The 16,045-nt window shown below is 39.2% G+C and overlaps 2 protein-coding genes across 3 annotated transcripts in view; one reads left to right on the top strand and one right to left on the bottom strand.

Annotated features, from left to right (window-relative positions):
- pkma (pyruvate kinase M1/2a) overlaps positions 1-11,530 on the top strand; it is a 15,549-nt gene extending 4,019 nt beyond the window's left edge. Inside the window, exons 2-11 of one of the 2 annotated variants that reach the window (XM_024295933.2) lie at positions 763-941; positions 1,603-1,694; positions 3,567-3,698; positions 3,815-4,001; positions 4,082-4,352; positions 5,818-5,968; positions 6,057-6,209; positions 8,274-8,440; positions 10,074-10,255; positions 10,415-11,530. In XM_024295933.2, coding sequence (XP_024151701.1) covers positions 785-941; positions 1,603-1,694; positions 3,567-3,698; positions 3,815-4,001; positions 4,082-4,352; positions 5,818-5,968; positions 6,057-6,209; positions 8,274-8,440; positions 10,074-10,255; positions 10,415-10,521 — 1,599 coding nt within the window. In that variant the 5' untranslated portion in view covers positions 763-784 and the 3' untranslated portion in view covers positions 10,522-11,530. Of the gene's footprint in view, positions 1-762; positions 942-1,602; positions 1,695-3,566; positions 3,699-3,814; positions 4,002-4,081; positions 4,353-5,817; positions 5,969-6,056; positions 6,210-7,773; positions 7,941-8,273; positions 8,441-10,073; positions 10,256-10,414 lie in introns of both variants that reach the window. The other variant, XM_024295932.2, reaches the window with a different exon arrangement.
- A 143-nt stretch (positions 11,531-11,673) lies between these two features.
- LOC112160989 (trans-1,2-dihydrobenzene-1,2-diol dehydrogenase) overlaps positions 11,674-16,045 on the bottom strand; it is a 9,958-nt gene continuing 5,586 nt past the window's right edge. Inside the window, exons 2-8 of the mRNA XM_024295934.2 lie at positions 15,645-15,734; positions 14,690-14,801; positions 13,485-13,648; positions 13,020-13,272; positions 12,820-12,944; positions 12,594-12,744; positions 11,674-11,858 (exon numbers count right to left, since the gene is read on the bottom strand). Coding sequence (XP_024151702.1) covers positions 11,749-11,858; positions 12,594-12,744; positions 12,820-12,944; positions 13,020-13,272; positions 13,485-13,648; positions 14,690-14,801; positions 15,645-15,734 — 1,005 coding nt within the window. The 3' untranslated portion in view covers positions 11,674-11,748. The remainder of the gene's footprint in view (positions 11,859-12,593; positions 12,745-12,819; positions 12,945-13,019; positions 13,273-13,484; positions 13,649-14,689; positions 14,802-15,644; positions 15,735-16,045) is intronic.

Here is a 16,045-nt window from a genome sequence, read left to right as displayed (position 1 = left end):
TGCATAAAAGCCTCCTGACATAATTAGAGTTAAGGTTGTCCCATGGGTGGGACAGTTGTGAAGAAGACACAGAATGAATAGGTTTTTTTTTTTAATTAAAAAAAAACAAACAAAACACAAACATTTTAGTTTAATTTCACTGTGATTAGCTTTTCATAAAATCATTTCAAATGACTGGGTTGTAATTGTGTAATCACTGTACCAGTTTGAAAAGGAGGTGCATTCCTCAACAACACACGTGCAGTGCTGCACCCTGCTAAAATACACTGTCAGTTGGTTGAAGTATGGCTTTAGGCTGGAAAGTTCATACAGGCTCTTGCATAAGTGTGTCCTCAAGGGGGAAGGAAGGTCACTCTTCCTGTTTTTAGTTGGCACATTTTGTAAACTTTTTTTTCTCATTCTAGTAAAATCAGAAATTGCGCAGCACCTCTTTTACTGTGTCTAATGAAGAAATATTGAAATCTTTGATTTGCTGTATTAGTGAATTGTTCCCTAAATGTTATTAAAAGATAAGTTTAGGTTTAAAACTTGAGAGAATTGAAAAGGAGCTGTCATAGGCTAACCTTACAACTTTAACCACAGTGCCAGGATATGTAACCAAACAAGTTATGTTGGTGCTTGTGGTATTGCATAAACAAAGCAATCGTCAAATTTGTATTTCAATCGCAGTTTTAACTATTTTATTTGCTTCATCTATCTGGCACCCCCTAAATTTGCACCATCTCTTTTTTTTTGTTTTTTGTTTTTGTCTCTTTCATGCAGGACTTCACTTGCTCCAAGAAACATGCCCGGGTCAAAGTCTTCAGACATGGGCTCTGCCTTCATCCAGACCCAGCAGCTCAATGCTGCCATGGCTGACACCTTCTTGGAACATATGTGCCTACTTGACATTGACTCTGAACCCACCACTGCACGCAACACAGGGATCATCTGCACCATTGGTTGGTCTTTATTTTCTTTGTCCTCTACCAGACAACAAGCTTTAATAAAGTTCAAATGATTGTGTTCATGGAAGTAAGCTTTTATGAGATTCCTAACAATTTAAAGTTGGAACAAATGCTTGGAGGGTCTGTACAATAAGACAATAAATAGTAGCATAACTTTTACAGATGTTAACAGAAATGGGAATCTTGGAGTACACTTAAATGCAAATACAGTGGTGGACAAAATTGTTCATACCCCTCAGTTAAAGAAAGGCAAAAACCACAATTCTCACTGAAATAACTCAAAACTTACAAAAGTAACAATAAATAAAACACCTGTGATGTCAATTAAAGGACACTTGAGTTAATCATGTCACTCTGGTCAAATAGTTTTCAATCTTTCATTGAGGTACCATCATTTTTGTCCAGGCCTGTTTCATTAGTTTGTTTTTTTAATTAATTATGTTAATCAACAATTAAAAAGTGATGGCTGATTTTGATTGTTTAATTTTCAATAAATTTTTATTTATTGTTACTTTTGGAAGTTTCAAGTGATTTCAGTGAGAATTGTGGGTTTGTCCTTCTTCAACAGAGGGGTATGAACAATTTTGTCCACCACTGTATGTATGCATAAAATGTAGAATGACAGAAGATTTTGTGTCACATCAACTCTCAACAGGACCAGCCTCTCGCTCTGTGGAAATGCTGAAAGAGATGATCAAGTCTGGAATGAACATAGCTCGCATGAACTTTTCCCATGGTTCACATGAAGTAAGTCTGTCAACAGAGTTTTTGTTCTAAGTGTGTCGGAAAGAGGCCATTGAACCTTCAGATTATGACCCTTTTTAATTGTGGTCAAAACGTCTCTGTGCTTTATCTCAGCAAAGCCAGTGACTAGTATATTGAATTATGTGGCAACTCGTATTACACTGACGTTTTCATGTCATTGTTAGTTTACAGTTTAACTTGCCCCTAGAGTGAAAGGCACGTAATTGATTCAGAACTGTTATCAGCTTACAACTTCAAGCCAGAACAGACCAGCCACAGTCACAATGGTGAAAAGTTTTGCCACCGAGCATGCTCAATCTTGATATGTATGGAGCTGCAGAGTTTTCCTATGCTTAAGTTACTTATTGTTTGATGTATAGCGAAATAAATAAAACATGGAAACTGGTTAAAATTATGTCCCCTATAAAATTTGCTAGATGATATTCAGCAAATTGCTCAGTATGAGTTGTGTAAGGGATAATGCCAGACGAAGTGTACATTATCATAAATTAATGCGCGACATGAAACCTGAACAGATAGCGTTGAATGATTGTTTCTGCAAAGTGCATTCATTTCTGATCATGCACATTTAGAAGGGCATTATCCTGCTTGTAGCACAGTCACTTACAAAAGATACATTTTAGTACTTGTTATTTTTTTGGTGTAAATCTTCTTTTCACAAAAAGTGGACTAATGGATGTGCAGTGCGGCATAGACCATGACTGCAGTGGCAAAGGAAAGCAATATATATATGCTGATCTTTTCAGAGAAATTTAAATTGTTAATGCTTGTTTTTGTCCCGATGATGAAGCAAGAGTTTGTTTTAAAGAAGCCAGCAGAGTAATATGGGACATTTCGGTTATGTGGCTGTGAAAAGAATTGACATAAAGAAAAATACAAATGCCCTTGTTGTTGCAAACATACATTTGGTTCACTAGACTTGCAATGAAATAACTTTTCACTTTTCTTCGGCTAAAACGTTCATATATTATAAAAACTATTATATTATATAATTATTTTAAAAAATATATCAGGAATGTTAAAGTGCAGTATTTAAAGAAAAAAGTAGTTGCTTGACACCCTTATCGAACAGAAAGTAATTCATAACATAATTGCCACATTTATCTGCACAGCAGCTGTTGATTATCAGGATCAGGTGATTCCGGGGTCTGACTGAACTCCTGACAGAGATAATCAGGGAGGAGTGGAGCAGGGAGAACTGTGACACGGAGAAGGGTAGTAGATCTGAAGGATCAGGGTTGGGCAGTCCTTCATTACAACCTTGCATAGGATCCACATTGGCACTGATTTTTTTAAATGCATATCTTCTGACAGTACCTTGGGGAGAGTCTCCTGATATGAACTTCGGAAAATGATGTTCATGATATTTTTCTTCTGTATATAGATGGTTGTCACTTAACTTTTCTGCAGAATTTCTTCTTTTGCCTTTTTCCAACTCCATTTTTACAAATGAATTCCAGCAGCAGGAAGTGCAGCTCTTGATGCTAGTTTATGTGTAATATTAACTTAAGGTGTGTTCAAGGACATCTTATAATTGCGATATCTTAGTGCAAGAGACGGTCTTAGTCAGGAACTTTATTGCAGTGTGCATGCTTGAAGTAGTATTTAATGACAAGAGAATTTATCTGGCACCCTGAATACCTTGGTTAGCCTGAAATGTATCAAGCTGAAATAAGTACAATTTTATTTATTTCAAAATCTATAGTTTCTGCAGTTTTTTTTTTTTTTTTTTTTTCAGTAAACATCATGTCAGAATGATTGAAGGCTATCTTGGTTTCAAACAGTGGTGACTATCCAGTCCTGCTTTTAAATTGTTGTTTAGTACCATTACTGATGTTGTATTTGTTTCTATAGTACCACGCAGAGACCATCAAGAACGTGCGTGAAGCCTGTGAGAGCTTCATACCTGGAAGTATCCAGTACAGACCCATTGGAATTGCTCTGGACACCAAGGGCCCTGAGATCAGGACTGGTCTCATCAAAGGAGTAAGTTTGTTACTTTTTTATGGGTTTTAACATAATAACACATAATGTGAGGAAAAGTGTGAATTTAATGATAAATTAAAACCCTATTGAATTTAAAACATTGTTTTAATCAACAGAGCGGCACTGCTGAAGTGGAGCTGAAGAAGGGTAACACAATCAAGATCACGTTAGATGATGCTTACCAGGAGAACTGCGGTGAAGAAATCCTTTGGCTCGACTACAAGAACATTACCAAAGTGGTGGAAATTGGCAGCAAAATCTACATCGATGATGGACTTATTTCCCTCCAAGTTATGGAAATTGGTAAGAAAAGGAAGAGTTCACCTCATGGTTTGGAATAATATCGTTTTTTTAAATTATTAATATAAATGAATATTTTCTAGGGTCTGATTTCATCATGTGTGAGATTGAAAATGGTGGCACCTTGGGCAGTAAGAAGGGCGTGAATCTTCCTGGTGCTGCTGTGGACCTGCCGGCCGTGTCAGAAAAAGACATCAAAGACCTGCAGTTTGGTGTGGAGCAGGGTGTCGACATGGTCTTCGCCTCCTTCATTCGTAAAGCTGCAGATGTGCATGCTGTCCGACAGGTGCTGGGAGAGCGAGGCAAAAATATCAAGATCATTAGCAAGCTGGAGAACCATGAAGGTGTTCGCAGGTGAGAATGTAGATGAAGCTATTAGCTTCCTCTTTTTGTACTTCACTTGGTTGTTGACTGTTGTTTTCTCACATGTTCAGTAAAATTTTATCCTACATCAGGGTTTCCAAAGCGTCTTAAAAAGTCTTAAATGCATTGAATCTACAAATTTGAAAATAATGCCTTGGAAAAAAAGTCTTGAATTTTTATATTTGTATTAAAAATGTGCTGTTAGAAAGGTCTTCATTTCACATTTCTTGTTATAATGCATTTTGTTTCTTTTTAGCAGCAATTATTTTGATCAGACAGTGGAAATAAACAGCAGTATAAGAAATCATTATGCACCTATATGCTTAATGCAGACCACCTGATTAAAAAAAAGAAGAAAAAAGGCATTCAAGTGCATCACAGCACAGACCACAAACGAGAAGCTACAGTTTTGATAATAAAATGAGAAATGGGTGTAGAAAATGGTCTTAACTTTTTTATATGGATGAGCTTAAAAATGTCTTAAAGTCTTTAATTTGAGGAAACTTGTAGGAACCCTGTACATGTAAAATGAAATTTAAAGTGACATCATTGAAATTTGTTGAAAAATGCAACCACAAAAAACAGAAAGTCAGAAGCTCCATTGTGTCTTTGTAGGATACAGAGAGAAGAGCTGTGTTATTGTATGAAGCGATCTGGTCTAGAGTGGCAGAGACGTGTATTGAGAACTATAAGACTGAGATGTGCTGTAGTGATGGGACTTCTTGAAGGTGGAGATGGGACTGCACTAAGAGCTAGGTTTGAACTGACGACAATGTGAGGGGGAGGTTTGGAAAGATGAGAAATGAAGGTCAGCCACAGCAAGACAGTGTTTGTGTGTAAATGAGAGAGACTCAAATTAAATGGCTGGAGGGAGCAGAGGTGAAGAAGGTGGAGGACTTTAAGTATTTGGAGTCAACAGGTCCTTAGCCATGGAAAGAGTAGGGAAGAGGTGTCTGCAAAAGGTTGGAACAACAGATAGAGGAAGGTTTCAGGTGTGACAAAAGTGTCAGCAATGAAATGAAAGGTGTAGAAAACTATGGCTAGAGAGGCCATGTTGTTGCTTTAGAGACTAGCTTTGAGAAAGAGACGGGAGGCAGAGCTGGAGATATTGTGGGTCTCTTTGAATATGATGATAGAATCAGAATTAGAAGAACAACTTGTGTTTTGAGATAAATGCAGGGAAGCAGATTGAGATGGTTTGGACAAAATGATAGGAGGGACAGGAACTATGTTGGTAAATAATGCTATGAGGAAGTGATGTCTAGAGGATGACCGAAGAGGATGTTTAATAGTGAAGGAGACCATCAGGGTGATTAACCAATCACTGTGGGGGCAGCCTAATGGAAGCAACCAAACGATGAGGGAGTTTGCTGAAAAACGATCTACATCAGGGATTTGTGAACTTGGATTCCTACAACAACTTGCATTAAGCTGCTTGTTTTCTTCTCATTTCCAGGTTTGATGAAATCATGGAGGCTAGCGATGGCATCATGGTTGCTCGTGGTGACCTAGGCATTGAGATCCCCACTGAAAAGGTTTTCCTAGCTCAGAAGATGATGATCGGTCGCTGCAACAGAGCTGGCAAGCCAATAACATGTGCCACTCAGGTCAGACTATTCCTGAAGGGGACTATGCACCTGTATTTGGAAGTATTCGTTTGCTTGTTTGTGAGCTAAATACTACTTAACTGTTTAGATGTTGGAGAGCATGATCAAGAAACCCAGACCCACCCGTGCTGAGGGCAGTGACGTGGCGAACGCCGTCTTGGATGGAGCTGACTGCATTATGCTGAGTGGAGAGACGGCTAAGGGAGACTACCCTCTGGAGGCGGTGCGCACACAGCACATGGTGAGTTCACTTCAATGACATTCTTAGTCTTTGAATAAATCAAACATTAAATTGTTGCATACTTAAAAAAAAAATGCATGCTACATCATTTCTATCTAATTAAAAACAAGTTGTAGGAAATGAAGCAACTTCTAAATGTCTTTTTTTTTTATTCTTTCTAAGTAATTATTTGAAAAGCTTGTTAGTGCAACATGTAGTTGTTTAAAATAAGACTTGCTATGCTAAAGGGGTGGAGGTGTTTTCTGTATTTTTTAAATGGTTTTATCATCTATCTGCTTGCTGAACTTGCCAAAAAAAATCCTCTCCATTTGTTAAACCTAACCTTATCCAGACTCACCTGGGTGATCTATATGAAATAGCTTAGGGTTTTTTAAAGTGAGGAATGAACATTATAAAACATGTAAATCTCAAAAAATTAACTTTTCATGGTATAGGCTCTTTGAGAGACATGTTCCTTTGTCAGAGGCTCATCATCTCCATTGTTGGAATGATAATATTTAGACTGTTGGACTTTTGTAATAAACAAGTTACTGAGCATATAATGTAGAGAATGCTTTTGACAGCACGTATGTAAACATAGCTAACTATAAGCATGAGAACTTGATCATTTCCAAACAATGCATGTTATTTTTTGTGCTCTAATGGCATGTGAGCACTTTCCTTCAAATCTAAATCAAATGTTTGCTGCCTGCATCTAAAAACGTCTCTCTAGCTGCTGCTTTACATGATTTATTTTTTCTTCCCTCACAATTATTGCATCTTCAAACAGTTTCCAAATTCTAAACGACTGTTTTTTTTCTCTGTACATCCTCACTGAGTGATGGCATTAAAGTCACTGCTTTCCCTGTGTTTGAGTGAAACCTGCAGGTAGGGACAGAAACCAGCAAAGCACCTTTTTTGGGTGGAGGCTATAGGATTAAAAATGAATAGCTTGGCATGGTGGTATCAAATTACAGTTGGTATCTAATGCATGGATGCACGGATTGTCCATTTCTCTGTCCTCCACCTAACCTCCCTCTGCATTCGTCTTAGTGACTCAACACTCTTACTGTATTGTGCAGTTTTCCCTAAGAAGATTCTTAGAAAGCGGCTCGGATCAATTTCAGTATCTGTAATAAGAATCCCGATCCGTCAGTTCGTCCCGGCTGCTTTTAACTTCCTAACAAACATTTGTGTGCAGTGTGTGCGATCTGAACTCTGCTTTCTCCTGTGAAACATGTGTCCACTTCTTGATTTTCCTTTATTTTTTAATAATTCATCTTAATATAGACTTTTTTATTTGCTTTTTGAGTTCATTTTATTCAAAAATAATAATTGAAGCTGTTTTAAGTGATTGTTTTGATTGTGTTCTTAATGTTTCCTTGTGTCTCCTGCTAACTGCACACTCTTCTGCTGACTGCTTTTTTTAACCCTTAATTCTGTCCTTTTTCTTAAACACCTTTTTGTCTCTTTAACTTAACTTTCCTCTTTCACCCCCCACCCCCCTGTGCTTCTTTCCTTTTCCATCTTGTGTGCCTGTTGTGGGACTGGTTTTGCTCTACGCCTCTCGCCCCGATTGTGGCAGATCGCTCGTGAAGCCGAGGCGGCCATGTTCCACCGGCAGGTGTTTGAGGACCTGCGTCGCTCCACGCCGTACTGCAGCGACCCCGCCGAGGCCATTGCGATCGGTGCCGTCGAGGCTTCCTTTAAGAGCTTAGCGTCTGCGATCATTGTGCTCACAGGCTCTGGAAGGTAGGGAGTTTCTCCTGACATGGAACCCTGAGGAATCCCCAAACTATGCTGGAAGAGGGAGAGTAGGGCCAGACAGGGATCAGCGGAGGGAGTAACTGGGAGGTTTGGTAAACACTTAAACCAGACCACCTTTACTGACAAATGATCATTTTTATCCTTTTGTGAAAAAGTTAAAAATTCACACATTGGTTCATTCTTCAAATAATTAACATTCTTTATATAAGTTTACAATCGGTCAAGTTTGGTGTTTGCCAATCCCTCCCGGTGGGATGAGTGTCTTCTGACCGTGTGGTTGAGAGTAACGCCCGGCCCACCCTTCCCTTTGGGGCTCAGATAGCACGAGAGGCCGAAGCAGCCACCTTCCACAGTCAGCTGTTCGAGGAGCTGCGGAGGCACACCCAGCTGACCAGAGACCCTTCAGAGGCGGTCGCAGTCGGGGCCGTGGAGTCGTCCTACAAGTGCTGCGCTAGTGCCATCATTACTCTCACCAAGACTGGGAGGTAAGAAAGAGGGACAGGGGGCTGAAATGACCCCCCGGTCCTGGAGGTAAGCTAATGTTGAACTCATCCCAGCCCATAATACTGGGCTCCTGATTCTCCCTCCAGAATGGAACAGACCCAGTGATCCTCATTGATTTTCTTACACAGTGATGTTTATGTAGATGAAGTGGTTTTCGGTGATGGGGGGTGGGGGGTTGTAGCCCAATCCAGATGTCTACCAGACTTTTAATGATGGTGTTTAGAGAGTCCCAAGAGCTTTACAACTAATTACAACTATAAATCCTAATTTCCAAGAACAACTGACACACTGGCATTGCATATGAAGTTACTTGAAAATATTAAAGTTTGACATTTTAAAGCGGAACATTTTTTTCCTCATGTTAAGGTTCTGTCCAAATTCTTTCACCACTTAGTGAACCATAGTGGGTTTGCCATTTTGTGGTGCTGTCTGACTCTACAATTACAAAATGGAGTGCCTTAGAAATTTCCCAGAAGTCTCTAGGAAAAACAAGTAGGCATCAATGCTCACTAGACATTTAAATGATTTTTTTAAATAAACCATCCAAGTTTTCATCTTCAGAACATGGTGGATTTATAATCTGTAAAATGCTCATATTAGGTTTTTACTTGAAATCTTTGTCACATTTGCAGTTTAAAAACAAAAACCTTAAAATCCACTAGATAGTCCTTCACTATGTACGTTAGGTTTTCAGTAAGGGGGGGGGATTTGGACATAACCTTAGTCGGCTATTGGTTTCTTTCTCAAAATAGTTGAAAAAACAACATTGAGCAGGACCTAACTTTATTTTTTGGAATGGATGAATCTTGGAGAACAAAATCAACCTGGGTGAATAAGAACAGACATTTTTACGTCTTTCATTGATTAAAGATCAGAGTTTGATAGTGAACATCATTTGGGCTACAGACAGCAACCTCAAGTGTCCATCTTTTTTATAATTCACCAGATGTCTTCATATATTTTGACAGATTTGACTTCTTTGGATTAACTACATTAAACATCAAAAGTTTAAAAGTGGGGCAAATTAAATATTTTGACTTTATGTAGACGTTTAGAATTAATAAAACCTAATTAAACTAATAAAGTTGTTCTGCTGAATATCAAGAAGTCAAGTTTTGTGAAAATATCTGAAGGCACTTTGAAATTTGGGGCAAATTACATTTTGTTATAGTGTTACTTTTTCTTTTCTTTTTTTAGAACCAATCAACCTCATAAGGATTTCCAATTGACACAGAATGTCATTCTTTTTTTTAAAATCTTAATTTATTTAACGGCGCAAATGATTGGGAAAAACCCCAGATTGTTCTCTTGCATTAATCCCATCAGACATTGATTACTTTAAAAAACAAAAAACAAAAGTGCACTGCATGTGTAGATGCTGTGTGCTCTGTGCTATGCTGTCAGCAGTTTGGGCCAGATTAATATTAAGATTTTTTTTTTTTTTTTTTTTTTTTTAAATAATGGGGCTTAACAGAAGCAACAATGTGCTCATCCCGTTGTGATAAATGCATGCCTTTAACCTGATGTATGTAAAATAATCTAAGGTGACTTATTTCATTTTGGGTATTCATTTTCTTTTTTCTTAAGCTTTTTTTGTTGTGTTTCTGTTTGCAGGTCCGCCCATCTCATCTCCAGATACAGACCTCGTGCTCCCATTCTTGCTGTGACACGTAACGCGCAGACGGCTCGCCAGGCCCACCTGTACCGTGGAATCTTCCCCGTCCTCTACACCAAGCCTGCACATGACGTGTGGGCGGAGGATGTCGACATGCGTGTCAACTTTGCCATGGAAATGGGTAAGCAGCCACAAATCCCTCTCAGGTTGTATTAATACGAAAGTGAGTCATCGGTTTTTAGTAGAGAAGAAATGTTTGCAGCCATTTTTTTTTCCTGTAGTGCTTTGAGTGAGTACTGCTGAAGAATTTGAGCTGTTTTTGTTTTCTTCTCCTCTCCAGGCAAAGCCAGAGGCTTCTTCAAAGAGGGGGATGTTGTCATCGTCCTAACCGGCTGGCGTCCTGGCTCTGGTTACACCAACACCATGCGTGTGATCCTGGTGCCCTGAACCGATAACACGACTACCCAGCTTTCTCCCTTCACCTTCATCTATCTTTCATAACCCTCCTCCTCCTCCTCCTCCTCCCACACCTCACTCGTGCATTCCTCCTTTCTCATGTGACACCCGAGTGGACAGACCCAACTGTTAGACACGATGCAAAGAAATGATAAGACCATGGCCTCGCTGGCCCGACTTGTGTTAGGTGGGAGTGGAGTTTTGTTCCTTAACTAAAATTGTTTCTCTCAGTCGATGTGGCCTCAGATAAAAACGACCTCCAGAAACTGCTGCACTCTTTCCCTTCTAAGTGGATGCATTCCTCGTCTGCGTGCATGAGCATTCTGAGCTTTTGTTTGGGTGGTGGGGGGCGGAGCCAGCTGACCATAGCGGGTCACCTCGAGTGCAATGACCGCTGATTGAATTCACTCCTCTTCCTATGTAAAGCAAAAAGACTTGATTCTGAAATGAAAGCGCTTGGCGAGCTCACCACACCATCCAATCAGACGCTTCGTTGTGCCGTCTGTGTGTTCCTTAATGCCAGCTTTGACTGTGTCACTGATAATGTTGCACTCCTGATTAGCTACAGACACTGTTACATTCATTTTTACTTGACTTTTGTTTCAAAACACCCAATTCTACTTATATTTTGTCTAATAGAAAAAGTCAGTTTTGGGTGTTTTAGTCCAGAATTTAATAAAGTTACTGTTTTATTATATTTGCCATGAAATCTTTCCATTTCTTTGCATTTGGATTGTATCAGTGTTGGTTGAAGACTGCTGATATGATTGAGCACACTTCTTTTTTCCCTGTTGACTGAGACAAAACTCTATCCTCACAAACTTAATGAGTAGATGTTTTTTTTTGTTGGTGACCCTTTGCAGATGTCTTCGTGAGTCTAACATGCTTCTGATTGTATTACTAAATGTAAGAACTAATATGTAAGAGCTTATTATATTTACGTGGTGTACTAAATTGTTCCACAGACTGAAGTTCCATCAATAAAAGAGATGAACACCCACCTGAGCTCTCCTGCAGTGTTTTGTGACTGAAATAATGATCCACCAGGAACTTTAAAGAAAGTAAAATGACTCTTTCACTTAAATGATTTAATGTTTTCTACACATGTTTTAATAAGTTTGACATTGGGTTCATTCAGGTGTAAGAATAGAAAAATCAATGGAATTATTTATTGTTAGAAAGTGTTTTTTTTTTTTGTCCACAGTGGAAGTTCAGCATTTACTGACAGTCCTGACTGTACACCACCCCCACCTGCCTTCTGATCTCATCCTCCAACTCAGCCAGCAGAAGGGAGTCTGCATGGGACATGATGGTGCTCTCCTTTAGGCCTTTAAAAAACAAAAAACTGTTATTTACATTTTTAAATGTTTGAATAACTAGTCAGTCCTTGAAGGTCTGTAAACAATTTTTATCCATTTGTAGACTTGAATTTAAAAACATGAAAGGGATGAATATAGATAACTAGTTGGGTTTTAATGTCCATTTTGGCATTTTAAGTAAAAAATTTTGTCGCCCATTTTTCAAGATTCACTTTTTAGATCCACTCCGATCTCACAGTAGGACGTAGTTTCTGCAGAGCGGCAGCCACTGAGTTGTTGGCACAGAGTAAGCCTGAACCCATTTCCCATCATCCCATCTGTTTACACTCTCTCCTGCTAGCTTACAGCCCCTCATAATCGTAACCTTGCAACAAAAATGGTGCGCAATACTTGAGGTATCCAGCCGTGCAGTTTAGAGGCAGATGTTGGCTCAGACAAAGATAACAAAGATGGGCATGGAAAGCTTGCGGCCCGCTCACTGTATTTTCTACAAAACCAATACCAATACAATTTTTCTTTTGTCCTCCCGAATCATCATGATTTTAGTCAAGAAATACTCATAAATGCAATTTTAAGCTTCATTTTTTCGTATACGTCCTCCAGACACAAGAACATGTTAAAAACACTATTTTCGTTGGAGTGGGTCTTCAAAAGGTTTGAGTACAGATAAAGACACTATTTTTTTTTCCCAGAAAACAAAACAAATCTTAGAGTCAGAGAAAAATCTCCAGAAAACCGCAGTACCTTTGAGCAAACACAGCCGAACCTCCTCCGCTTCGTAGCGCAGACCGGTGCCGTTAGGGAAGTTGAGAGGCAAACTGGGTTCAGGTACTGGAAAACGTCTTTCCTCCCCGTTGACTACCAATGATGTGGGGCACCACATCTTCTCCGGAATCTGTAATGAGGAAATTAGAAGGATTACAGTAAAAGCATCAGGCATTTATTTGGTAAAAAGACTTAGAAGACCCACGTGAATCGTCCCCTTTGTTCCTACGATAATGGCGTCGTTTGGCAGCGCGACCCGGGAGGAGTAAGTAAAGGTCGCCAATCGGTTCTTGGAGAACTTCAAAGTGACAACCACGGTCTCATCCACTCCTAAAGCATGGAAGATGTAGAACAGAAATGTTGTTCGTTTTGAACTCCTATCATTCATCAAATCATTAGCATTACCCGTCTCCAAGCAGACCCCTGTGGCTTGGACGCTCTCCGGTTTCTCTCCATCGTACACCATCAACACCAGCTGCAGGCAGTACATGCCAATGCTAAGCAAAGCTCCTCCCCCCAGCTCCTTCTGCAGTAACCTGGGCACGTGCATCAGTGGTCTGCCGAACTCGGACCGGACCATCTTCACCTCGCCCAACTCCCTTTGAGCCAGAAGCCGTCTGATCTCCACGGAGACCGGAAAAAAGCGGGTCCAGACGGCCTGGAGCAGAGAAGACAACGTTGGAATTCTGTTTTATTTCTCATGAAATTGATCAAAATGTTATAAATAAGCAAATGTGTTTGCTAAAAATAAAATTTTAATAGACAAGCTGACAAGGTTCTGTGCTACATTTTTTTTAGACGTTTGTCCATAGGTTGTGTGAAATGCTTGAAAAAAAAATTATATTTTCTCCAACTTATTCTTCATTTTACCTCCATCAGGAAGACATTGTTCCTCTTTGCAGAGTCCAGGATCTCCTTCACCTCCTTGGTGTTCATGGCCAGCGGCTTCTCACACAGAACATTCTTCTTGGCATTGGTGAAGAGCAGACAAGTCTTCAGATGGTGAGGGTGGATTACGCCATTATACACCACGTCTGCAGACATATAGAAGAGACACACACAGAGGAGGGCATGGAGAGTTCAGTGAATCCCAGTGCTGTGGTAGGAGGACACACATGGCTTCCACTTAGCTAAATATTCCTGTAAATAAGTGGAAGTGTTGGGTACAACAGCTAGGCTACAAGTCACACAACCTAGCAACAGCAGCAATGTTTAGGCATGCACAGCTCATCGACTTTCTGCAGAGAAAGAGCCTTCAAACTTCATGTGGCCTTCAAAGAAGCCCGAGAACAGTGTGAGAGCTTCATAGAATTGGTTTTCATGGCTTAGCTGTATCTTAACATCCAAAGTATCATGAAAAATGACGGATGCAGCAATTTAAAACCCCCGGATGCAACGAATCTCACGACTTTATCCAACGATATTTGGAGGTCACTAGAAGAGTGGTACAAGTCTGATTAGAATGAGCAAAGTGTGAAGTTTGTTTGGTGAGTAGAGACAACTTTTTGCTAAAGGGAACTGTGAACCGGCACATCTCAACCAACATCAGCGTCTGATTTTAGTAGAAAAACTGTCAAAGGCCCATTAACAAAAAAAGTTGGTACAATCAGTCTACTTCATAGACTACACGTACATGGTCTATAGTAAACTTGGTATACTTATAAATAAAGTCAAAAATAACAGATTATAAATGTCCAAATGCCAACACAATAAACAAAAAAACAAGTCATTCAGAAGAATTAAAACACAAATGAAACATATGAAAGCTCAACTTAAAAGCTTAATTTCTTGCTGTGGCTGATGTTAGTGAGGGTTAGTACAATTTAATTCTCTGAAAAATTAAGACATTAAATAATGAACTGTACTCATGTATACTTCATAAAATAAACCTTAAGTATACTACTTTTTTCTAAACCTTCCAAAATGGTTAAAGCTCTGACTTTATCTTTGACCCAACGGATTATGACAGGTTTGTCACTTCAGTTCAAATGCTTAAAGATAGCTGAGTGAATACTTATGGACAGTATAGCACAACAGGAAATGATGATGGCTGTGAATCAAACCCGGTCACTGACCCACGTCTGGATCTCTGGCCAGCTCCTCATAGCTGCCATACGCCCGACAGATGCTGTGCTTTCTGGCAAACTCCTCAGCATCCTCCAGCTTTCGAGCAGCCACAGCCACAACCTGTGAAAACATTTACAGTAGAGCTGGTTTTATTTTCTATTTGCTGAATTTTATTTGAAAATATTTGCAAAACTAAACCGATCTTTTCTTATATGTACTTGGTTTGCGCCTCATACCACCTCTTTATTATGATGATGATCATATTTCACTTCGGACAAACATTTTTACAGGAAATATAGGGCTAAAAAATAAAAAAAAAATTCAAAATGAGTAGTAAATTTGTAAAAGTCTTAAAAATTCTCAGCCACATGTAGTCATGTTTTCTCATTTCCCAACACGTTCAAATGCATCCCTAGACAGTTCAAATTTATATTTATTAAAATTACAGATATTTCACTATTTATTTTTTGTGTATCTACATATGTAACAATAATCATATTTATCTATATTCTTGAACTCTTATTGGAAATTTCTTCTTACTTATGACACATTTCTATTCAGACCACAATAAAAACATACAAAAGTTTGTTATTTTGCATTTTCTTGTGTACTGTGGTGCAATAAAATCCCTGCAAATACATTTCTAGTGAATTCTTACTTCCCGATTAGTCTGTAAATTACGGTAAATGTGCAGCACCTTCTGTTGACATTTTTTTAAAGTTAATTCTTCATGTCACACAAACTCAATGACCTGTTTTTTTTGTTTTTGCTTCATTGCAAAGTGGTGTGGGCTGATGACACAAGATTAAATCTGATTTGTGAAAATTAAAAGTGAAAGAAAAAAGTGGAAATCTCAGCGTCACGTGACGCCTCTCCGTGTTGAACCCATTGACGCTTATAAGAGGTTCCGGCTCGGTTCGCATTTTTCTTTTTTTCTGTTTGCCATCTTAAAGCAGAATGTACCTGATGTTCCTCAGCAGGAAGAGTTTTCAGAGCCACCGCGAAGTCGTGGCTGATGCGGCCCGCGCTGCAGATCCCCCACCTGGTTGCCATGTTGGAGCGAAGCGGCAGTGATGGATCACGACCACCAGGGGGCGACACAGATACAGTTTTTTAACCCTCTTTACACCACATTGAAAAGAGACTTTGAAGGACAAAGTAATGCCGCTGGCAATAATGTAAGCTTATTGCTAACCAATATCAAAACATAAACAGTCTTCCAAAGTTCATAATAACTCCAAATAATAATTAAAAAAAAGGAATTATTGTTCTCTTCATAATGCTTTACAGTGAAAAACAAGTTATAAAACTGAGAACTCTATTACCTAAGCTGGTGATATGCTATCCAGGAGGGCTGCATTCCT

The sequence above is a fragment of the Oryzias melastigma genome, linkage group LG3 (assembly GCF_002922805.2).
Source record: "Oryzias melastigma strain HK-1 linkage group LG3, ASM292280v2, whole genome shotgun sequence".
NCBI classification, from domain to species: domain Eukaryota; kingdom Metazoa; phylum Chordata; class Actinopteri; order Beloniformes; family Adrianichthyidae; genus Oryzias; species Oryzias melastigma.
This window is presented reverse-complemented; position numbering and strand designations above follow the sequence as displayed.